General features: G+C 36.6%; 1 protein-coding gene and 1 non-coding gene across 4 annotated transcripts; both read left to right on the forward strand.

The window, feature by feature from the left end:
- Nucleotides 1-412: 412 nt before the first annotated feature.
- LOC124986018 (U7 small nuclear RNA) lies at nt 413-472 on the forward strand. Its single transcript, XR_007108931.1, has one exon. It is a non-coding gene; the product is annotated as a U7 small nuclear RNA (small nuclear RNA).
- A 7,460-nt stretch (nt 473-7,932) lies between these two features.
- Ghitm (growth hormone inducible transmembrane protein) lies at nt 7,933-22,044 on the forward strand. Of its 3 annotated transcripts, none has more exons than XM_047554051.1 (9): nt 7,933-8,049; nt 9,889-10,052; nt 11,443-11,542; nt 12,915-13,026; nt 13,464-13,605; nt 16,354-16,462; nt 17,682-17,870; nt 18,291-18,462; nt 20,646-22,044. In XM_047554051.1, the coding sequence occupies exons 2-9, from the start codon at nt 9,924-9,926 to the stop codon at nt 20,728-20,730; spliced, it is 1,038 nt and encodes a 345-aa protein (XP_047410007.1). In that variant the 5' UTR covers nt 7,933-8,049; nt 9,889-9,923; the 3' UTR covers nt 20,731-22,044. The 3 variants fall into 3 exon arrangements, with proteins under 3 accessions (XP_047410007.1, XP_047410008.1, XP_047410009.1); XM_047554052.1 differs by lacking the exon at nt 7,933-8,049 and adding an exon at nt 8,099-8,286; XM_047554053.1 differs by lacking the exon at nt 7,933-8,049 and adding an exon at nt 8,629-8,653.
- Nucleotides 22,045-23,773: the final 1,729 nt, after the last annotated feature.

Genomic DNA, 23,773 nt, shown 5'->3' on the forward strand with positions numbered 1-23,773 from the left:
GCCACTTTCTAATGGACCCCATTTCTTGCCCAATGAGCCCAGGATAAGTGGTCATAGAATCAGGAATAGAAGCTCTATATGGACTCAACTATATGGACTTCCTTTTACCAAAACTGATTTGACTGCTACTGTCAACTGTTCAGTTTTCCAAAGGCAGAGAAAAATTCAAGCCAGCATTTATTGGCCGGGTTATTTAATGAACACCTTCTATCACCAAGGGCGCAGCTATTTGCCCTTCAGAGACTAGATATTCATTAGTGTTTTGAATTAGCTCTCCCTAACTTTTAATTTTCTTCCAGAATCAACAATCAATTGTCTATATTAATATGGGTCTAAATTTGGACTATTTTTTCACAGTATGTATTCAATTCAGATAGAGTAAATTCTCAAACTTTTTTTTTAAATGTTTTACAAATGTTACAGCTATTATAGAAATTGTCTAGCAGGCTTTCTGGCTATTACCAGAACCCTTCCACACCCTCAAAAAATTATTTTACAACATGCCTGGTGCGGTAGTGCACATCTGTAATCTTGGCTACTCAGGAGGCTGAGGCAGAAGGATGGAAGATTGGCAAGTGTGAGTCCAGCATGGGCAGCATAGTGAGACCTGTCTCAAAACAAAATACAAAGGGCTGGGGGTGTAGTTCAGTGGTAGAATGCCCCTGGGTTTAAACCCCAGTGCTGAAAATATTTTTTTACAATGTATTATAATTCATTTTCTTTTACATATATGTATATATTAGAATTATATTGTCAATATCTTAAAATTTCTTGCTGATATTTTTGTGTGCAAGAGTGTTATACTTAAAGATCATCATGGGGAAAATAAACATATTTACTATGTTGGATCTTCCAATCCACAAATATGATACATCAAATTTATTTGGATCTTCATTGATTTATTTCATCAGTATTTTTCAGTTTTCAGCACATATAACCTGCATTTATTTTGTTAAATTCATATCTAAGTATTTTTGTACTAATATAAATAATGCTGTTTTGTAATTTTGACTTTCATTTGTTAACTGCAAAAATACAGAAGCATGATTGATATAATACATATATTAATCAGGTATCCTGTGACCTTCTCAAACTCATTTAATACTCCTAAGGTGGTTTTTCTAATAGTTCCTTGGGATTTTTCTATAAATAATAATGGTGTTTGTATTTTCCTTTCTAATCAATATGTCACCACTAAATGTAGTAATAACTTCAGGGATTTTTTTTTTTTTGTAGATGCCCTTCTATTCCTATTTTACTGAAATTTTTATAAAGAATAAATATTAAATTTTATAAAACATTTTTGGTAAATCTACTGATCAGGTTGTTTTTCGTCTTTAGTCTGTTAATATCATAAATTACATTGACTATTTTATAAATTTTAGTCAGCTTTCCATTCTTGGGATAAATCATGTAGTCAAGATAGATTAGCCTTTTAATATGTTGTTGGATTTGGCTTCCTAATATTTTGTGGAGAATTTTGTGTCTTTGATTATAGGTATTAGTCTATTTTTATTTCTCATTATGACTTTGATTTTGCTTTGCACGAGAGATATTGATTTAATTTTCCTTTCTTATAAAACTTTTGTTTTGTTTTATGTAAGTAATCATAATCTCATAAAATGAATTGAGAATTATTCCCTCATCATTTTTTTTCCTTAAATGGTAGAATTCATCCAACTATCTGGGTTTGGAGACTGATTTGCTGAAAGTTTTTGATTAACATTCAATTTCTCTTTTAGGCATAGCACTATTCAACATGCTTATTTTTTTCTTATTTGCCTTTCTTCTGAAGGTAATTTTGACAGTTTGTGTCTTCCAAAGAATTAGTCCATTTACTCTCTAAGAGTCAAATTTGGGGAAATGGTGTATTTGTAGTATTCCCTTATTGTTCTTCTAACATTTTCAATGTCCTCTTTTCTATTTCTAATATCTCTCATTTTGTTTCTAAGCTTTTTTCTAGAACAGTATGGATAGTGGTTTATCCATTTTATTTTTAAAGAGTGTTTTATTTCATTGTACTTTCTTTGTTTTGTTTCCTATTTTCAATTTCATTGATTTCTGCTTTTGATAGTTTCCTTCTTTCTGGCTTCTTTGGGCTTAGTAGTTCTTTTTCTGGCTTCTTAAGTTAGAAGTTGAGATTATAGATTGAAGAACTTTATTCTTTTCTATTGCAAGTACTCAATATTATAAATCTTTCTGTAAGCATTGCTGTAGCTGTAAAACACAAATTTTGTATCTTATATTTTTATTTTCATTCAGTTGAAAATATTTTCTATATGTACTTGAGAGAACTTATTTGATCAATGGTTTCTAGAGAATTGTATTATTTAGTTTTCAAATATTTGGTTATGCTCCAAACAACTTTGTTATTTTTTAATTCCATATGGCCACAAAACACCCTTTGTATGATTTTTAACTCATTAAAATCTGTTAAGGTTAGTTTTACAGTCCAGTATATGGTCTATTGCTAGGAATCTTCAAGTACACTTGAGAATAATATGTATGCTTCTATTCTTGGATGGATGTTCTATAAACACCAGTTAAACCAAAATGGTTTTAGTGATTGCAGGTCTGTGATGTCTTCTCACATTTTTCCATTTATTCTATTGCTTACTGAGAGGAAAGAGTTGATATCTGCATGTATATTGTGGATTTGCCTCTTTCACCTTTCTCTTCTATCAGTCTCTGCTTCATTTATTTGACCCTCTGTTCTGTAAAAAGGTCAAATACCTCTAGAGCTATTTTGTCTTTTTGAAGAATTTTACCTTTTGTCATTATGTAATATCCCTTCAATCCCTGGTAATCTTTCTTGGTCTAAAGTCTATTTTGTCTAAATTTAATACAGTTACCCTTCTTTTGATTAGTGGTTTGATGATCTTTTCTTTCATTTGATGTTTAATCTATCTACCCTATTATACTTGCAGTGGATTTCACATGGTGGCATACAATTGGGTCTTCTTTTTTCAATTCAATCTCAAAATCTCTATCCTTAATTAGTATATCTAGACCATTTACATTTGGTGTGATTATTGACCTGCTGGATTTAAGTCTAGCATTTTGTATTTGTTTCCTCTGTTCTCCCTTCCCTGCCTTTCTTTAGAATGCCTAACAATATTATAGCGTTAAGGCACTATTCCCAAATTACCAAATAAATCTCCAGGTCTTTTGGCAGTGAAGACAAAAACTTTATTGCGTGGGGCAGAGAGTACAGAGAACCAAACAGTTCTGTAACTCTCAACCCCAACAGGAGGCAGGAACACACTTATAAGGTTCGAAACCACAAAGAAGGGGGACAGAAGAAGCAATCATAATCACAAGATACATTTCATAAAGTGGAAAATTACCAGGCTACAAAAAAAGGTCACATTTTCAGAAATGACATTTTCAGAAAAGCAGAACTTACATTCTCATAAAAACAATCTTGCATTAGTTCCATATATCAAGGATATTGTGGTCAGGGTGTAAGTGGTTGGGGATGGAGGTGTTAGCCTTCCATGCAAGTGGGCTCCAGAGGAAGGGGGTCAATTTCACACAGGGTTAGGCATCTGAACAAAATGGGGAAAGTCTGGGCTGATTTTCAAATCAGTCCATAACAAGAGTATTCTATTTTATTTTTTGACTCTTTGGCTATAGCTCTTTGTACATTTTGGTGGTGGTGGTGTGTTAGGGATTATAATAACTTTTGTAATCTATTTAGACTTAATATTTTACCACTAAAAAAACATAAGATGCCTGACCATCAGATAGGTTTCATGGTCCCCATCAACCCCTTTATGTTCAGTTGTCGTATTTATTATACCTATACGCTGAAAATCCCACAAAATTGTGTTACAAGTTTTGCTTTTCCACATTTTTTTTTTTTTTTGGGTGCTGGGGATCGAACCCAGGGCCTTGTGCTTGCAAGGCAAGCACTCTACCGACTGAGCTATCTCCCCAGCCCACAAGTTTTGCTTTTAATACTCATAGGTATTTTAAGGACTTTAAGTGGAGTAGTCTATTATGTCTACTCAGTTATTTGCCATGTCTGTTGTTCATTTCTGAAGTTCCAAGTTTCTCTTGGATATCATTTCCCTTCACCCTGAAGATATTTCTTAAGCATGTCTCTTCGAACATATATGTGGCAACAGATTCTCTTACCATTCCTCTACCTGAAAATGATTTTATTTATCCTGAATTCTTGAAGGATATTTTTACTGGAAAGTCAAGCTATCTTCAAAGCAATACTGAGCAGGATGGGACATGAAGATTCATTTAGTCTAATCCATTAGTCTTTGCTTAAATAATTGCTAAAAAATTGCCAGTTGGGTGAGTGCAAAAATGAACTTCATTTTTCCTTAAACTAGTCCCAACATTACTCCATGAGGTCCTAGTCAATTTAAGGTGGACAGCCCAGTTTATTCCATTCTGACAAGCTTGGGATAATCTGACAACTTGTCAGTCAGATTCAGGATTTATCACCATCAGTCATGTTGGGGATTTATGTTCAATGGGAGGCATGGATTTTTATATTCAATGGAAAAAGTGTGGCCTGTTCTCTGTGCCTCCTCTCTACCCTCAGTCAGGGCATGCATGCAAGGTGATGCTTTGGGCAGGATCCAGAGAAAACAATGCCTTCTTTTCAGTGGTTTCATTTACCTTCTGTGACTGACATGATACAACTTTTGAGGTTGGCAGTTCGATTTCTCACCCAAACAGTCAGACGCTGACTGTCATGTAGTACACTAAATGGTCTATTATACACATCTGGGCATTTCAACCTTGCATAATTCTACTGCCAACCTTAGGCAGCATTCCAAGGGCTGCAAACAAATAGATACATGTTCACAGTTACAGTTTTGAAGCAAATCTCAAATCCAAGGGAAAACAAGTAAGAGGAGATCTTGACCCAACTCTTACCTGTGTTAGTCAGCTTTCCACCACTATGACAAATATCTGAGATAATAAATTTACAAAGAGAAAAGGTTTATTTTACCCCAGGATTTCAGGGAGATCAGTCCATGATTGGTCAGTCCTGTTGCTTTGGGACTGTGAAGGCACATCATGGTGCTAGCATGGTACTGGCTCATCTTATGACTGAAGTGAAAAAAATAAAGGGAGAGACAGAGAGAGGAGACCAGGGTTCCACAGTCCTCTTAAGGGCCCACCCTAAAAGACCCAAGACTTCACACTCTTAAAGGCTCCACCACCTCCCTTGTTCCAAGGCACAAGAATTCAATACATGGGCCTTTGGCAGACATTCAAGATAGGAACCATAGCACCACCTACTGTTTTCTACCATTCAGCAAACACATGAAAAACAGGTGTTTGTTAGTGCCCACACTTGGAAACATCCGCAACCTTTCCAGAAGAAGCACCTTCCCTTTGTTGGGAGACCTTACAGGGAAGACAGAGTTAAATCCCTTGAAAATTCACTTTTCACTTCTCTTGCACCCACACACCTCCTAATGGAAAAGTCTATTAGGGCAGAGGAGGAGCATTTATTTTAACTAAAAATAAATGTTTTCCCTTTTGTCCTTGTTTCTGAATTTTCTCCACTATCAGTCAGCACTTGCCCGTAATCAGCAGGTAGAGAATAAGGAAACAACGGTCCATAAAAAAAAAAAAAAAAAAAAATTAGGATGTTATATTCAACATTGGAATTTAGGATATGAGTCTTTTATCTCTCCTTTGTTCTGAGACCTTAGAAACTGTAAATTTACAATTTAACACTACATACCAGTTTTACTTATCTACTTCCCCCGCATCTGTATCTCTTCCTGTATCCTTTCTCCAAATTAATGGTGTAATTATCCGCCCAATTTCACTCAGTTTAGAAAAGAGAAATTACTAAGGGCACTTCCCTCATCCTTATCAACTATATTCTATCAGTCATTAAATCCTGTAAATTCCACCTCAGCAACATATCTCTGTCATAAGCCTTTCCTCTGTCCCTCTGTTCTCTTATACTCAGTCTTCATCACCTTTTGCTGGAACAATTACAATACCCAATCAGCCTCCCAAGGCAATGGAACCTCTACACACACACACAGTGCCACAGAGTTTTCTTCCCAATAATGTGAGGAGCTTCCTCCCCCATTGCTGAAAGTTCAGTCCTTGTCCCTGATGCCAATGCAATAAGGAGGACATGGTTTTAAGAAAAAAGAAAAAGAAGGTTTATTGCTTTGCTAGCAAAGAAGAAACACAGGGGACTCCAGTCCCAAAGGCTGGGATTCTGCCCATCAGCAGGAACAGGGGGCGTTTAAAGAGGTGGCTAAAAGGCTACATTCCATGTGCTCTCTGTCTGGAGTTGTAATGGGAGACAAATATTTCTGAGATCCTCCGGTACCATTTCCAAAGTCTGGTTCCTAGGGTTGTTGTGTACTTGGGGACAGATAACTCTGCCTAGGATGGGAAAGAAAGGTAATCCTGTTTAACCTGATATTAGGGAGGGGAAGAGATTAGGGAGGAGCAGGGAGAGAGTAAGAGAAAGAAATATGTCCTTTTTAAAAATAAATTGCAATGGTAAAGCAGCAAGGGTTATATTCAAAGCATAAAGTGGACCACTGTTACACCCCTGCTTCAAAATATTTGATGCCAGTGGAAATTGCCTCATAGTTGAAAAAGAAAATTAGGAAATCAGAAATTTTTCTTCTTATACAAAGAGAATAAGCGGTAATTAATAGCAATCTTGGAGGAATCCTGAGTCATAGACTTCAAGATTCTATTTATTCAGGTATTATGTTGTAAATTCCTTCTCTTTGCTGAAAAAGAAGCTCTAGGAAAAGGAATATCACAGAAAGAGCTAAACGGAGATCCTATTTGCTAACTTATCAAGTCAGGTGAAGATCTAAAGTAAGATTAAATTGCTCATGCTGGATCTGTTCAGTGCCAGATTTTAGTGTTTGCCTGATGTTTTCCAGGAAAAAGATAAGAACTCTGTCCTTGTTAAACAGTTTTATTAGCCACATTAAAAAAAAAAAAAAGCAAACCTTTATGTTTGTCAGTAATACACTGTTAAGAGATGATCCTAAATCACAATTAGCAATTGCTTAGTAGGTAATAAAAGTTCTTGTGGTTAATCACCTATCTATAGTATCACCCCTCCAGTGCTTTATCCTTTTTCTTCATAGTATTATCAGCAGTCTAACTGTAGTATTTGTCTATTCTGTCTTCACCCGAAACTGAAAGCTTAAGAGCAAAGTTTTGTTTCGCCAAACAGGGATACCAGGTGTGTTTTAATCAGCTGTATACATCCCTAGCCCTGTGCTTGTTTCAAAGAGAGCTTCCAGTAAATATTTGTTTAACGGTAAGAGAGCGAGAGTGAATAATAAAACGGAAAGGGGTGCTTCCTAGAAACCAAGAAATGGCTTTTACATAACGAATTACTCTCAATGGAAACATCTTAATGGTCCTCGGGAAAACTCTGGAAAGAGGAAAGTCCTTTGTATATGCTCTATTATTCAGGTATAGACTGGGCTTGAAAAAGTTCCATAGCAAGGTCGCAAAGCAATTAAAAAAAAACACTAGATTCAACCATCTAATCCTTGACGTCGGACCCAAGAAACGGGTTGGCTCAGGTCAGAAATTACATTTGGCCTAATTACTTATCTCACAATAAAGGCACAAAAGGCGGCATAAGACACAGTGAAGGAATTATTTTCGACTGTAACACTACTCTCAGTTTTTAAACTTTATACCTGCTGTGGGTAAAAAGGTTGAAACACACGAGAAAGCGCCCCTACCCACAGCAAATATGGCCGAGGGGGCTTCCCAGCCCGCGTCCAAAATGGACGCTGACTGTGACGTTTCCAACCACAATCCTCCACTGGTCCCACCCCACCAACCGGAACCCCGGCTCCCCGTTATGCCCGCCCTTCCTTCAGAGGTCTGCTCATTATTGGCTGTTTGTACTATTTACCTCTTCTCCGGATGTGGCGTCACTCAGCGAGCCTCAGAGACTGCGCGCGCACAGGCAGTAAGGAGCGGGTGGAGGGCAGAGGAGGTGGGGTGTACACATTTCGCAGGCCCGGAAGGGGAACTGCGTGGTGGAGGTGACCGGGAACTGAGGTAATTCTCCTTCGACCTGACTTGAGACCCTCTCCATACTTCTCAGAGCCGGCCTTGCGGGGCGTCTGGGCGGTACCGGGGAGGGCTGGAGGCGGCGGCTCCATCGGCTGTCACGCCTGGGCTGCGGGTCAGGGTCGTCGTCCTGTGGGTGACCCCCGTGGAGTGAGCGGCAGCCCTGGGGTCCTGGACCAGCGGACAAGGATTCGCCTCGCCGACTGCTGCTGCTTGGGCAACAAGGTGCTGAGTCATCCATCCGCCGAGCCTCACTGCCTCGGCCCTGGCAGATAAAGGGGCGCCCGACAAGGGGCGGGGTGTCGCAGAGTGCGCTGGACTTTGGGAGGTCGGAGGGGTTAGCATCCGAATCTAGTGGGCAGGATGGAAGACCTGGCGCCGGAGCTCGTCGGTGCTTTCGGGAATGTAAAGCCTTATGTAAGGGGCGGTAGTATTTTATACAGTATTAGCTAAGGTATTTGTTTAAGAGGTCCAATACCTGCGCAAGGTCACTTTTAACTTGTGGCAGAAGCGGGATTCCCACTCTGGGTTGTTACAGGACACGGAAGCCATTCTGGTCTGGACCTCTGCCCCCGTCAGTGGGCTGAGGAAGGTAAGGGTTGAGATGATGTAATGACTTGCAAGTACCCGAAGGTCTTGGTATTTTCCCCAAGGATAGATGTCCAGTGTTGTACACCCTTCATAGTTCCAGTGGCAGCGCTGGAAGGACATTCGTCTATTTTAAAGCAAGAGCTCCTAGCGTTAGGGGTGCTAGTTAAAATGCATTACTAGTTCATTTCTAAAACTAGAATATCTAGGAGCAATGTAGGACCCAGGAGTCTACATTGCAAGATGCATCGCTGGCATCTTTGACAGTTTCAAAGCGCGTAGTCCCAGGTCAGCACTGTGTCTGAACACTGTTTGGGCCAAGTTTTCTTATGTTAAAGATGGAGAAAATGAGACACAAAAGGATGGTCGCTTGCCTCAGATTCACTACAAATCATTGGTAGAGATGGGTTGGTAGCTCAAGTTGACTTAAACTTGTCATTGCATTCTTACCTGTCTGTCCACAATCACCTTAGCATTGCAGTAAGACATTTACTTAACTTCTTATTGACCACTTATCTGGTATAATCTGTCCCAGAGCTAATAGAATCAGATTTTTAGCATGCTTTTCTTTGAATTCACCACTTAGAGTTTAACATGAGGAAAACCTGGTTTGTGGCCAAGTTTACTTTTAAAGAGTAATTGCCCTTATGTAGTTGTAGAAAGGCATAAGTAATAGGTTAACTTAATTTGAATATCTATCATTTATCTTGAAGGGAAGTAATATTTGAATATTTAGCTGAAATTTATGTTTGACTTGATGTCCTTTAGACTTACAGTACAAAATGACCTAAAAAAAAAAGTTATTCATCTCTTTGTTGGATAACATTTTTCCTGTGCTCAAAAGTTACGCAAATTCTTCTTTTAAATTTTCCCACTGTATGCTTATATAAATCTTAAAGTCGAAACTACATGTTTTTAAAGCTGTCATAGACTTAACCATGTTAAAATAATAATATTCCTTCTGAGTTACACATAACTTCTCAGCGTCATAAATCCTATTGTCAAACTGGGCTTTAAACCTGATTTGGTGGCTCCATTCCAAACTAGATTCCATGGGATGAATTTCTTGAATTAGAAGAGACAGGAAGAGGCTTCATTATTGAAAATTAAAGAGGTTGCTGTATTCCATTTTTTTCCCTACTAAAAGATAGTGTGTTCCTTCTAGTCTCTTTCACTTCCATATCCTCCTTCCCTTATTTAATGGATTTTGGTTTTTGGTGTTTTTGTCTTTATAACTAGTGATTAGATCTGCTTGGTAAACCTGGTGTGTCACCATGCTGGCTGCAAGGTTTGTGTGTCTCCGGACACTACCTTCCAGGGTTTTCCACCCAGCCTTCACCAAGGCCTCCCCTATTGTGAAGAGTTCCATCACGAAGAATCAATGGCTCTTAACACCCAGCAGGGTAAAGATAATTTGAATGTTTTCCTATTGTGTGTGTGTGTGTGTGTGTGTGTGTGTGTGTGTCTCTCTCTCTCTCTCTCTCTCTCTCTCTCTCTCTCTGTCCTCTCTCTTCTCTCTTTGTGGGACCCTGAGATTGGTTTGGGTCTGTTCGTTTGGGAATTTTTTTTTGTTGTTCCTTCTAGTGATTTACAGGTAATGATTTATTAAAAATAATTAACAGTAACAGCCAGCAGGTGGTGCATACCTGTCAGCTCCTCGGGAGGCTGAGGCAGGAGGATCATAAATCTAAGGCCATCCTGAACAACTTGGCAAGGCCCTGTTTCAAAATGAAAAAGAACTGGGGATGGGAATGTATCTCAATGGTAGAGTGCTTGCCTAACATGGACATGGCCCTGGGTTTGATCTCCACCACACACACAAAAAGAGGGATATAATTCAGTAGTAGAGTGCCCCTGGGTTCATTCCTCATTATCAAACAAAAAACCAGTAATGCCACTATTCAGATTGTTTTCCCCATGAATTTTTTTATTCTGTTTTTTTTTTTTTTTTTTCTTATCATGTATGAAAAAAGAGGTATTATAACTTTTCCTTTACTTACACCTCTTGGGGTTTCTCGCTCAGAAAATTGAGAGTAAATAGTAAGGGATCAAGAGTTACATGGTGGATGCAACAAGGAAATTGTGAGTGGGGCCTATAGGCAAATGCTTATGAACCCAGAGATATTGCCAGGAAGCCAACAGCTTCTTAATAAGTTAGTAAAATAACTATTTTAGCTCTTATTCAGAGAGTGATGAAATCTCTCAGGTTAGAGAGGAGCCCATTTCCTTTTACAACAGATTTCTCCTCTAGCATTCAAGTGAGTAGGAGTGTAAGTTTTAAAGTATGAGGTACTTAAGAAGAATACACAGTAGCTAAAAAAGTCAACTTTTCCCTCTTAAATTAACCATTCCAGCATTGAAAAAGAGCCAGAACAGAAGCAGTAATCATGGCTTCCCTTGGCTTCATGTTCAGGAGAAAGACTTTTCTTGAATCTATTTCCCAGATGACAGAATGTAGCTAATGTTTTTTCTGTATTTTTAAAACCTACTACTAGATTCTCATCTTGAGAGTTGTTTAACATTTATAATAATTCTAGGTATATAAATAAAATATATAATTTATGAAAGGAAATTATTCTGAAACTCAAACCAAGAAGTGTTTAATGAATTAATTAGTGAATCACTATGAAGAGGAAGCACAGTTTGGCATACATTTAATTTGGTTGACTATTATTGACATTACATTATAGAAAGTATCAAATTTCTTTAGAGTTTTCTAGTATAGAGAGATCCTCTATTTTATTATTAAACATACTGTTTCGTGTGGATAATATATCTTCGTTTAAATATCAGGAATATGCCACCAGGACAAGAATTGGGATCCGCCGTGGGAAAACTGGCCAAGAACTCAAAGAGGCTGCAATGGAACCATCAATGGAAAAAATATTTAAAAGTAGGTGGCAATTTTTAGTTTTTCGTTTTTAACCTGAACTATATGATGTTTTAAGAAGTTTATGAATAGCCTCCTAAAAATGTATACAAACTTGTGTATATATGCATTTTCTGGAAGAAAGGGATTTCTGTTCTCAGAGATTTAATGATCCAAAAAACATTAGTATTTTGCATTGGGTTGGTGGTTCCTGGTTACATTTATTTCTTCCAGTAAAAATTTTTACTTTCACTGTTTTTAGAAAAAAATACAAGATTATTAATATGCCATGATTTTAAAGGCATAGTCTGTTAAGGAGGTTCGTTTAACGTCATATAGAATCTTCATTTGAGCATATAATGTTTGTCTATGTCTAAGTCAAGAATGTGGCACCAAACATACATGTTAGGAAAAACCTAGCTATCTAAGGAAGGGTCATCAAACTGCCCACTTAGGACCTTTCAGAAATGTATTACCTTAATGAAGTCACTCCCACTCACAGTTTGCATTTCAGCTTTGCAAATTCCATACCTAGATTGTTAATATTCCCAAAGCTAATCAAAGACGACCACTCTTCCTTAACATTCTTATAAAATAGGAGTATATTACAATGGGAAAAAGCCCTAGTTGGTATCCTCAGGGTATTTGTTTCTGATTAGTAAGTTGATCCTAGAGAACAAACCATAATTACATAGCAATAGCATAGTAACATTCTTAGTGAAAAAATTTATATTGAAGGGCAAGATGCTCTTTATGAGATAGAGTTGATAAGTTAATTGTTGGTACTGTAAGCAAGAGCATCCTCTCCCTTGACTGCTGCATAAACACTGATTTCTTCTTTGGTCTCTTCTTTCTAGATGCCATGTTAAACCTTCATCATTGTTAATACCACTTTAGACATAGTATGGATGATTATTTATTAATATTTTCCTTTCATCTTTTAGTGTCTAAAAACTTCATGAGAACATACCCACTCAAACTCCTTTCAATAAGGTGTTTCAGAGTCATCTCCACATCTATAGACATACTGCCCCACCCCACTAAAATGTTGTTAGAATAAGACTGAAGGCCAGTAAAATCTGCCCCCACTATGTTGGCCTCAATCTTGCAATTCCCCTGCCTCAACCTCTCAAGTAGGTAGGATTGCAGGTGTGAGTCATAGCACCTAGCTGGGCCTTTCCTTTTGTAGTGATTATTACTCCTTTGTTTTAGGAGTGTTCTTCACTATGGTCTCCTGACCTTGAGAACATTGTCTGTCCACATGAAATTATAGCAGTTATGAAGAAATGCAGTATATGATTTGATCCCCTAAAATGTTGAGAAGGCTTTACCTCCAGCACTTTAATTTAGTTGAGATGTGACAGTATTAACCTGTATTTCTTCCTGTATTCTTTAGTTGATCAGGTGGGGAGGTGGTTCGTTGCTGGAGGAGCTGCTGTTGGTCTTGGAGCATTGTGCTACTATGGCTTGGGAATGTCTAATGAGATTGGAGCTATTGAAAAGGCTGTGTAAGTAAATTGTTGCTGAATGATTCCAAACTTTCCTTAAATATTCCAATTCTCATTCTTTAATCTTTAACCTTTAATCACTAGTGGAATGTTTTGTATCCAATCTTTATCTGTGTATATACATGAAAAAAAAATAGAATTACTTTTTGCTTCTTTGGCCTATATTTATTCAAACCCAAGTAAACATCTTTTACCAAGGCCATATGTATTTTAGCAGAGAGAAAATATGTTGCTTTTTATGTGTGCCAAGAGCTTATGTTTAGTGTCACTTAATCTTTATAGTACTTCAAGTTTTTTGTAATTATTTCCATGATAAATGAAGTGAATATAATTTAGAATACTTAAATAATTTATCTTATGGTCACATAACCAGTGAATGATTCAACCAGAATTCGTAGCCCTAATTCCATAAACTAACCATGTCATGTTTCTTACAGAATTTGGCCTCAGTATGTGAAGGATAGAATTCATTCTACCTATATGTATTTAGCAGGAAGTATTGGTTTAACTACTTTGTCTGCTTTAGCAGTATCTAGAACACCTGCACTTATGAACTTCATGATGAGAGGCTCTTGGGTGGTAAGTCAGCTTGCTTTCATTTTTCTTGTGTGTGTAAACATCAATAGATTAGATGAACTATACTGGAGTATTAAATGGAAGAATATAATATTAGGCAAGTTGTAGTTCAGATGATTATATGACTTACTAGTACAGCTGAGACAAATAAGGAAATGCATTCTTAGCAGCTATTCTTTATTGAATGTAAAGCGTTCTGTGCTATTAAGAGTAGAATAGTGTTATTCCTAAGCTTCTTGGATATAAGATTTTATATTCATTGAATATTTCTTGAACACTTGGATTTTTATAGATACCAAAATATGGTTTCAGATGCAGTTCCTGTTTCACACTATTTAGTATAAGCTGAACTGGAGTCCATGATATGGGATGTGCAGTAAGATGTAGAAAGCACAAAAATTAATAGAAAGACTGTTTCTGTCTTGTACTCTTAGAGTAGCTCTGTGAAGGAGACATTTCATCAAGGCTGTTGAACAGCTAACATGTTTTATTTTTAGAAGAAGGTAAGGGTAGTCCAGCTTCACCAAACAGCTTGAACAAAGGAGAAGAGATCGGAAAATCTAATTTGAAAAGGTGCTTACAATCCCAGTAAGAGTAAAGTTTCACATGTTTGAGGTGTGGGTTAGACAAGGTTAGAAAGAGTACACTTGATTTCTAAGCTAAGGTGATTACCTAAGCCATTGAAGGCCATTAAAGAAACTGAAAAAGCAAAAATATGGTTTGTATTTGAATGTTAAGAGTTGAGGTGGAAGAGACATGAAACAGGTGTACCAGCTGTGCCTTTGAAATGTAGGATAACAACCTAAACTACATCGGTGAATGAAACTGAGTGAAGAGATGGAAGAGATGATGTAGTACTTAACCAGTTCCCTCCATAGGGACCCCAAATCCATCTGACTTTCAGATGTGATGGTTCCACTGTATTCTGCTTTTTAAGAAGAGAACTGTTCACAGTTGCATAGCCATTTGAACACTTATATAGTCCAGGATCATGCTTTTCAAATGTGCATCATGAATCTCTCAGCCTGGAGATTCATGAATGCACAGTGAGCATGTTGAATTCTCACCAGCAATGTCAGTTTGAATCAAAGGTAAATAATTTAAAACAATACTTTTGTAATAAACACAAAAGATACACATAAAATTTTAGACCTTAAAATAAGACTTAAAGAAGTTTTGAGCTTGAACTATACCCTCAGCCCTCTTTGGTCAAAAGATTATTCTCCTCTGCTGTTAAGGATAGTTAAGTGAAATAGTTGAGAAAGCCAAACACAGGTGCGACAGAAATGAAGATGTAGCCTTTGGGAGATGAGATGGAGTGAGTTTGCCCCAAGTGCTTTGGAATAGAGAAGCATCTGGCACTGCTCCTAGGCAGTCAAAATGCGTAATACAAAAAACTAAACTCAAGATGAAAAGCTCAGTGAGCCAAATAGCAAGGAAGTATGTGTAGGCACAGTGGACACAATTGAGACATGAAACGCGTGGCCTGTTTGCAGCCCTACCAGTCATTATAGAAATGTAGAGTGTGGAAAGGTAAATGGCAAAAATGAGACTGAATCATGAAGGACCTCTGAAGAAAATAAATGTAATTGTAGTAAATATCCTGAAAATATTATGCTTAGAGGAGGCATGAAGTAGTTTTTAGTAATTGTCTCTCCATTGGAAAATTAAATAAAGTATGCTTTTCTTTGTTAATTAAGGGTTTTTTTGTCCTGTGCGAAAAACAACTGTTTACCTGTATTTTATATCATAGGCTGAAAATTCTGATACCCATGGATTTGCCAGACAATACAGATGAATAAGGAGGCCTGCTATGGCACATGGGATTATGGGCATCTAAAAACATTCAGATTTTAGGAATAGTTGACCAAACAAAGCATATCTACTGCCTGATTCTATCTGGAGACTGCATGTTTGCAATCTCTACCTTAAGTTACTTGAAAATTGACTATCACTATTGTTTCTGTCATACACATTTCTTGTCATAACACAAGGAATTTTTATATGTTAAACCATGGAAATCTCCTAAGATAGTCTAAGAAATGACGACCGAGTCAGCCATAAACCTGCAAGTACAGAAATGTGGAGTCTTACTTCTCATTATTTTCCACATGCCATGACATTCACCTTCAGCTTTTCAGATCCATTTGAAAATGATTTCAAGGAAATGTGATATGTAGAGATAGATAGATAGATACATAGATAAATAGATACAATATGTATGTCACATAGTAAATATATATTTATATATAAATATAGACATAATATGTATATTGCACATGCTATTTGTGTTGTACCAGAATATATACTTTAAAGGATTTTTTAATTTTTTGTTGTAGATGGACACAATATCTTTATTTTATTTATTTAATGTTATGTGGTACTGAGGATCAAACCCAGTGCCTCACACATGCTAGGCAAGCGCTCTACCACTGAGCTACAACCCCAGCCCTATTCTGTGGGTTTTGATAGAATTCTGTTAATTGTTAAAACATGTTGGTGCTAGCCTAAGCTCCACTCAGGTACTTGAAGCTGTCTGCAGAACCTCATGTATAGCAGGAGGGGGCACTCTTACTACCGTAGTCAAAACTGAAATAAACCATTGCCTTAATGTGCTGGATGATATAGAATACCATTTATCCTTCATAAAAACTGGTTTATTAGAAATGCCTAATTATGTTTGAAACTTATGAGTCTCTACTTTGTTTTTATTTAAAGATCAGTTTTGGGGGGGTTTTCCATGTATTTTAGACAATTGGTGCGACCTTTGCAGCCATGATTGGAGCTGGAATGCTGGTACACTCCATATCATATGAGCAAAGCCCAGGCCCAAAGCATCTTGCTTGGTTACTACATTCTGGTATGTTCTATTTTAAATTGTTACTGAACAACCTTGAAAACTACCTTTTTTAGGTGGCTCTTCACAGACGTAAATGGCTCAGACATAAGTTAGTGAAACCTCATGTGAAGAAAATAAAATTTTCTATAGTCATTACTGGTTAAATTATTGCTAAACCTTTGCTTTGAAAGGTTGGTTGTGATGCTGACCTTAAAACACACCAATGTTAAACATGTCTCCTGTAGCAGTCTGTAGTATGGGTATAGTTTTACCTTTGTGTATCTTATCCAATATCAAAAGGATTTCAAATCTGATACATCTCTCTTGAGACTTGCTTTTTGGTGTTTTTAGAAATAGGGAAAAACTGAAGGTATAGAAAGTTGCTAAAAATTTTGCTGCCAATTGCAAAACTGATGGTAATCCTAAGAGAAATGTCATAGGTAGAAATTTTTATCCATTATCTTTCCTAGAACAAAAGGTATTTTTAAATTAGCCATCATCATGAAATAACAGTGTGCCTTATTACTTGATCTAAAAGTGGTACTGTGACCCAAGGGACACACTAGTGTTGAAGATTCAGCATGAAGATAGCACTGTGTATAGCACTGTGCTTGTTCTGTGTGAGGTAAACTACATTTAACAAAAGGGTAACTTCTACTCAGCACTCGACTAATGCCTTATCTAGGACCTATTCTCTATTAAGGAGTTGCATTTACCTTTGTTCTTTAAATTAATAATGCTTTCCACTGTAATTTTTATGAATATGTTTATAAATATCTGATAGCTAAAATAACTTTTATAAGCTGTGACAGCATTCCCTAGTACACAAGTAACACTATTATCCTGTAAGTTCTGTATTTTCCACTTTCTGTCATACACTCTTCCTCTCATTTTACCACACTAGTTTTCACTTTGTGTTATTTGTTTTAAGCCTTTTTACTTCAGTTCTTGAATCTATAAATTTGTAAAAATTGATGGTGGGTTTAGATCCAAATAGTGAGCTACTTGGAATTTTATAAAGTTGCTAAAAATTAAGGTTAATGTTTATAAGTTGTGACTGATTAGGAATAATGTTAATATGGTAATAGAATTTGGATAGCGACAGGTTTGGTTTGTGGAATTTGGAGGATAGTAGTATCTAAAAGAAAGGTACGATATTTTAAGATAGCACATTCAATATGGCATTTGTTCTTTTGTTGTTATTTAGTAAATATTTAACAAGTACTTGCTCTTCCTACAGGTGTGATGGGTACAGTAGTAGCTCCTCTGACGATATTAGGGGGACCTCTTCTTATCAGAGCTGCATGGTACACAGCCGGCATTGTGGGAGGCCTCTCTACTGTGGCCATGTGTGCACCCAGTGAGAAGTTTCTGAACATGGGAGCACCCCTGGGAGTGGGCCTGGGTCTCGTCTTTGTTTCCTCACTGGGTAAGCTGCTGTGCTTTGACACTTGGTACTTGGTTCATATGTCCTGAAATATGAAACACTCAAATATTATAATTAAGTCATAAGTTATTAAAGTTGTAGCCATGCTAATTTGGTTTTCATTGATGTCAAAAAAAAATCATATTGATTTTATGAAATAAAATCTAAAATGGTTTAAAGAACATGAAAATTGCTTTGATACAAGAGCCTTCCTTTGATATGGACAGGTGACCCGTTGAAGAAATGAATGCCATGGATTTTGAACAAATATAAATAACATTAGAGAGAACACATACTCACATGTCTTATTACTTACACAGTATACCAAAGAGATTTTTTTAAGTAATTAAATTATTAGTCCAATTATAGGAAATTCCTTTTTTTTTAACAAATCTTAATTTTTCTTTTCAATTTCGATTTCAGGATCTATGTTTCTTCCACCTACGACTGTGGCTGGAGCCACTCTGTACTCAGTGGCCATGTATGGTGGATTAGTCCTTTTCAGCATGTTCCTTCTGTATGATACTCAAAAAGTAATCAAGCGTGCAGAAGTAATACCAGCATATGGAGTTCAAAAATATGATCCCATCAATTCGTAAGTAATCTTTACCGTTGTTACTGTTATGTGTTAGTATAGTCTTATTTTGTTTATGACTGTGTTAGTTCCTCAGGGCAATACGATAGCAAAATATCACAAGCTGATGACTTCAAACAACAGAAATTTCAGTTTGGGAGGCTGAGACAGGAGGATTGCAAGTTCAAAACTGGCCTCTGCAACAGCAAGGCACTGAGCAACTCAATGAGACCCTGTCTGTAAATAAAATACAAAATAGGGCTGCAGATGTGACTCAATGGTTGAGTGCCCCTGAATTCATCCCCAGTACCCAAAAAAAAAAAAAAAAAATTATTCTCTTACATTTCCAGAAGCCAGAAGTATGAAATTAAGGTGTCATCAGGGTTGGTGCCGTTCAAGGCCTCTGAGGGAAAATCTGTTCCATGCCTCTCTTAGCTTCTTGTTACCACTGACAGCCCTAGGCATTTCTTGACTTGTAGATTCATCATTCCTATTGCTGATCTGGGCTGGCATTTTCCCTAAATGTCTCATTGTCTCTTAAAAGACAACAATCATTGGAGTAAAGACCCACCCTAGTCCAGTATGATCTCATCCTAATTTATATCTTTTTTTTCTTTAATTCATTTTTATTGTAAACAAATGGGATACATCTTGTTTCTCTGTTTGTACGTGAAGTAGAGGCATACCGTTTGTGTAATCATACATTTACCTAGGGTAATAGTTTTTGATTTGTTCTGTTATTTTCTTTTCTCCCTCCCACCCCTCCCACCCCTCTAATCCCTCTATAGAGTCCCTCCTTCCTCCATTCCTGTCCCTTTCCCATCCCCTATATTGTGTCATCATCCACTTAACAGTGAGATCATTTGTCCTTTGGTTTTTTGAGATTGGCTTATCTCACTTAGCATGATATTCTCCAACTGTATCCATTTGCCTGCAAATGCCATAATTTTATTATTCTTTATGACTGAGTAATATTCCATGGTATATATAAATATACCACAGTTGTCTATCCATCCATGAATTGAGGGGCAGCTAGGTTGGTTCTACAATCTGGCTATTGTGAATTGAGCAGCTGTGAACATTGTTGTGGCTGTATCTCTGTAGTACGCTGATTTTAAGTCCTTTGGGTATAGGCCGAGGAGTGGGATAGCTGGGTCAAATGGTGGTTCCATTCCAAGTTTTCTAAGGAATCTCCACACTGCTTTCCAGAGTGGTTTCACTAATTTGTAGCCTCACCAGCAATGTATGAGTGTACCTTTTCTAACTTACATCTTGATTACATCTGCAAAACCCATGTTTCCCCAAAAGGTCATCTTCACAGGACCAGGATTGAACTTCAACATATCTTTTGGTGAAACACAATTCAGCCAACACCAATGACTTTGTCAAATTTTACCAATTTATTTCTGTTGCAGTTTTCTCTCTTAATAAACTGCATGTATCCAAAAAACTGATCATTTTGCAACAAAGTGTAATGTTTAGATATTCATCCAATTCAGAGTATTTTACCTATTTTTGTTAATTAGCCTTAGAGTGCAATAATGTGCTCTTCGTCAGTTTTTTGGGTAGTATATATTTGGCAGACTTTAGAACTAAAAAAAAAAAAAAAAAAATTAAGTGTTAGTCACATATTGTTTTTTTTTCCCCCTTTGGATTCTACTAAACTCTAGGTTATTTTATTTAAAAACATTTCTCGACTTTCATGATATCTGTCACATTTTTAAAGTAATTTTTTTTTAAATCTAAAAATAAAACTTAATGTAATGGTTTAAAAATTGTTGCTGTAAAGCTTACAGATTTGTGGTAGTTTTCATTAGGGGGTTAGAGTGGGTATGTTATATTTTAAAATGCCAGACTTGTGTCTAGCAAGTTTTTAAAATAAAGGTGTTTTTTGGTTTTGTCTTGATTATTTCATTGTCTGTCACCCAGGCTCTTTTGCAAGTAAGCTATACTCATAGCAGATGGTCAGAGAATAGACTAATGCTGTTGAAAACTGCCTAAAACATTTTAAAAGATTAGTAAGTTAGTAGGAAACCCTGACTATTTCCTAACTTATGGCTTCGGAGGTTGACAATTAAACATCTTATTTTTAACAAATTTCTATTTCATATAGCTAGAACAGATAATGAATATTACTTTTTCTTTTACATATTAAAAAAGTTTAGAATTGCATTATTCACAATAGGCATAATTTTCTTTTCTAGGATGTTGGGGATCTACATGGATACACTAAATATATTTATGCGAATTACAAGTATGCTAGCATCTGGAGGCAACAGAAAGAAATGAAGTAACAGCTTCTGGCTTCTCTACTGAATCAGATGTCTTGCTTGTTTATAACAGCAGATATTTGTCACATAGTTTGTACAAGCAGCTTTCCATGATGTTTAGAAGTTAGGAACATATGTTGTCAACATGTTTAAAATGTTCCAGTAATGTGATGCTTCAGGTTTGCTTTTTCTTTTAGAGAATAAATTCAATAGTTCTCTTCCAAATAAGCACATACATTTCCAATTCTCATTTTTAAAATACTTTAACAAAATGTGAAATCTAAGGTTTGTGTTATAAGAATTTAAGGTTTTAAGTTTATTGGGTTGAATTAGCAACCTCACGTTTGCCTGCATATTTGGGGGGATACAGAATGTTGAAAATACGGGTTTTGGTATAGAGACCAGAGAGAAGTAAAAGATCACTTGCAGTATTTTGTTGAATACTTATGTCTTAGCTATGTGATCATGAGGAGCCAGTAAGAGTTATCTTAAGTATTTGGAAACAGTGCTATTTTCACGAGTCTATGAAACAAAGACAGAGGTGACTAAATCTGCTCTACTTCTCATGTCTCTACATTGTAGATGAATTGGTTGGCTTCTCATTGTTAGGGCAGCCCAAAGTATTATCATACAGAGAATTCCTGATAGAATTATGTGAGTTTTACTATTGAATCTTTTCTTTCAAGATAAAATATTTATTTGAAACAAAATTTGTTGCTTTTTTTCAAGTACACAAAAGATGTGTTTATAATTGCTGAGGATTTGTTGCATACTTATTGTCTAATTAAATATATGATTGCTTTTCTCATCTCTTCAAACTTGGAAGCCTTTTTCCAGAAAAGTCTGTTGCTTACACTGGAGATTATGAAAGCAGTTTTCTCATAAAACTGTTGGTTTCTTGCATTCCCTCTGAGACTAAGCACTTAATAAGCAAGCAACTCAGACCCTGTCTCTAAATAAAATACAAAATAGGGCTGGGGATGTGGCTTGGTAACTCAGTACCCCCCCCCCAAAACCCCCCTCCTCCCCAAAAAAGGAGTGTTTGTGAAATGTATGAATCAGAAGTGTAATAGGGAAAGTGCTCCATTAGTGTCCACTAGCAGAGTTTTTGTTCTGTTCTGCATAAACCATTATTTAGCTTTTTGTGATTATAAGTTTTTTGATACAAAAGTTATTTTTGAAAGTCTTTAATGAATGGGAAGAAATATGTATGATTATTGAGATGATTGCTGTTTTTGAGAAATATTTATTACAGTAATCCAGAAATAGCTATTTTAACCATCTCAAAGTATGAAGGTTGCTTATTTCCGAAATAATAAAGGTTTCAACCAGATGGTAATTGGTCTGCTTTTTCCCACTAAACCACATGCACACATTTTAATAGGAATTTGTTCAAGAAGGCAACTTAAGCTTTTGCCAGTAGTACTTGTAACTAGACTGTCTCTGTTTGCTTTCACAGCTCTTAACCCTTATTTCATAGGTGAATTTGGACAAGTCTTAACCTCTCTTCGTTTAGTTTTTCTTATCTGTTAAATGAAGGTAAAGCCTGCCTCAGGGTTAAGGTTAAATGTGCACACACTTGGTTGCTTTGTATAATTATTAGTTGCCGATGCTGGTTTGTTAGTTTGTTTCCCTAAGTAAAAAACTATAAATGCCCAATTTCCCTTTTCCCCTTCAATATCAATGTGATTTTAAAGTGAAATATCAAAGAGCCTATTGTCTTTAGTCACATTTTAGAACCTAAGTTTACATCCTTATTTTTAAGTAATATCACACCAAAATCCAAATGGTATAATTTCAACAATATCAGGCAGATATTGATGTAGAAAATGTTTTTTTTTAATGTAGTGACTTAATATTTTATTACAGCACTTTTTCTGAATTTACCAAGACAGTGAAGACTATATGAAATAGAAAAGTGAGTGATATAAAATGTGATTACTTATATAATAGCTCTAAAATGATAACTCAAAAAAAAAAGTCTCTGGTTTCTTGAATCCTGTTAACATGTAGAGTTCTTTTGTTATCCCTCATCATCTATAGGGAAGAATATAGACCTTAAAATTGATAGGCTTATGCCAAAAAAGAAAGGAAAATTAGCATTTTATATTTTCAGTCATGTCATTTGAAATGTTAAAGGATAATTGAGATACATGGTTTAAAAGTCAAACAAAATGCAAAAGCCCTTTTGGTTGCTTGAAGGGTCTCTAATGAGCATTCAGTGGGAAGACATGAGTGTGTAGCCTGTATAGCAGGGGAGACTGATGAACAAAAGGAACTGCCTTCTGAAGTGTAGCAACCCCACATAAATAGCCACAGTCCTGGCCTTCGGATGAGTTTCCTGGCAGTAAGCACTATTGAAATGATGTAAAGATTCAGAGATTATTTTCACAAAAGTACAAACAAGCTAGCCACACCCAATTACCTTTACATATGTTGACTAAGCCAATTTCAGCAGTACAAAATGACTCCCAGACAGGAATGTGAATAGAAGTGGAGAGAGATTGTGTTACTGGTTTAATGTGATCTGTTCACAAGGAGAGTTAGAAGTTTAATGGGTTTATGCCAGTTAGTACTCTGAAGAAATTCTTAGCACCAGCTGTGGGGAAGAATGGATGGAAAGACATAGGTCTAAAAGACAGTATCTGATGGGCAGTAGCCAGGTGGGATGTACAGTTAGAAGGCAGTGCTAGAGACAGAAACACATGCTGTTAGGTGGGAAATTTCATGCCATAATAGAACACTGGTCATTCTTAAGAGATCAACATTTATTAGGCACTCACTTAAGTAATAGTAAATCATGGAAAAAAGCAAAAAATGCTTCCATGAATCTCAAGGCAAAGTCATTCAGAAACTATTAAAAAAGTTACCTGGAAAATTACAACAGGAGTCCAGAGGAAGGGACAAATGTGCCAAGATCCCTTGGGAACATTATGTGTTAACACACAAGCGCAAAAGGGAAGGGTTTGTGCTTTGGTGGGAAGGGGAATGTCTGGCCAAGCCTCGTGCAGCATCTTAGGGAGTGTCCTGACTACTTCACAGACAGCTTAACCCCTCAGAAA

Source organism: Sciurus carolinensis, chromosome 5 (genome assembly GCF_902686445.1).
Source record: "Sciurus carolinensis chromosome 5, mSciCar1.2, whole genome shotgun sequence".
NCBI lineage: Eukaryota > Metazoa > Chordata > Mammalia > Rodentia > Sciuridae > Sciurus > Sciurus carolinensis.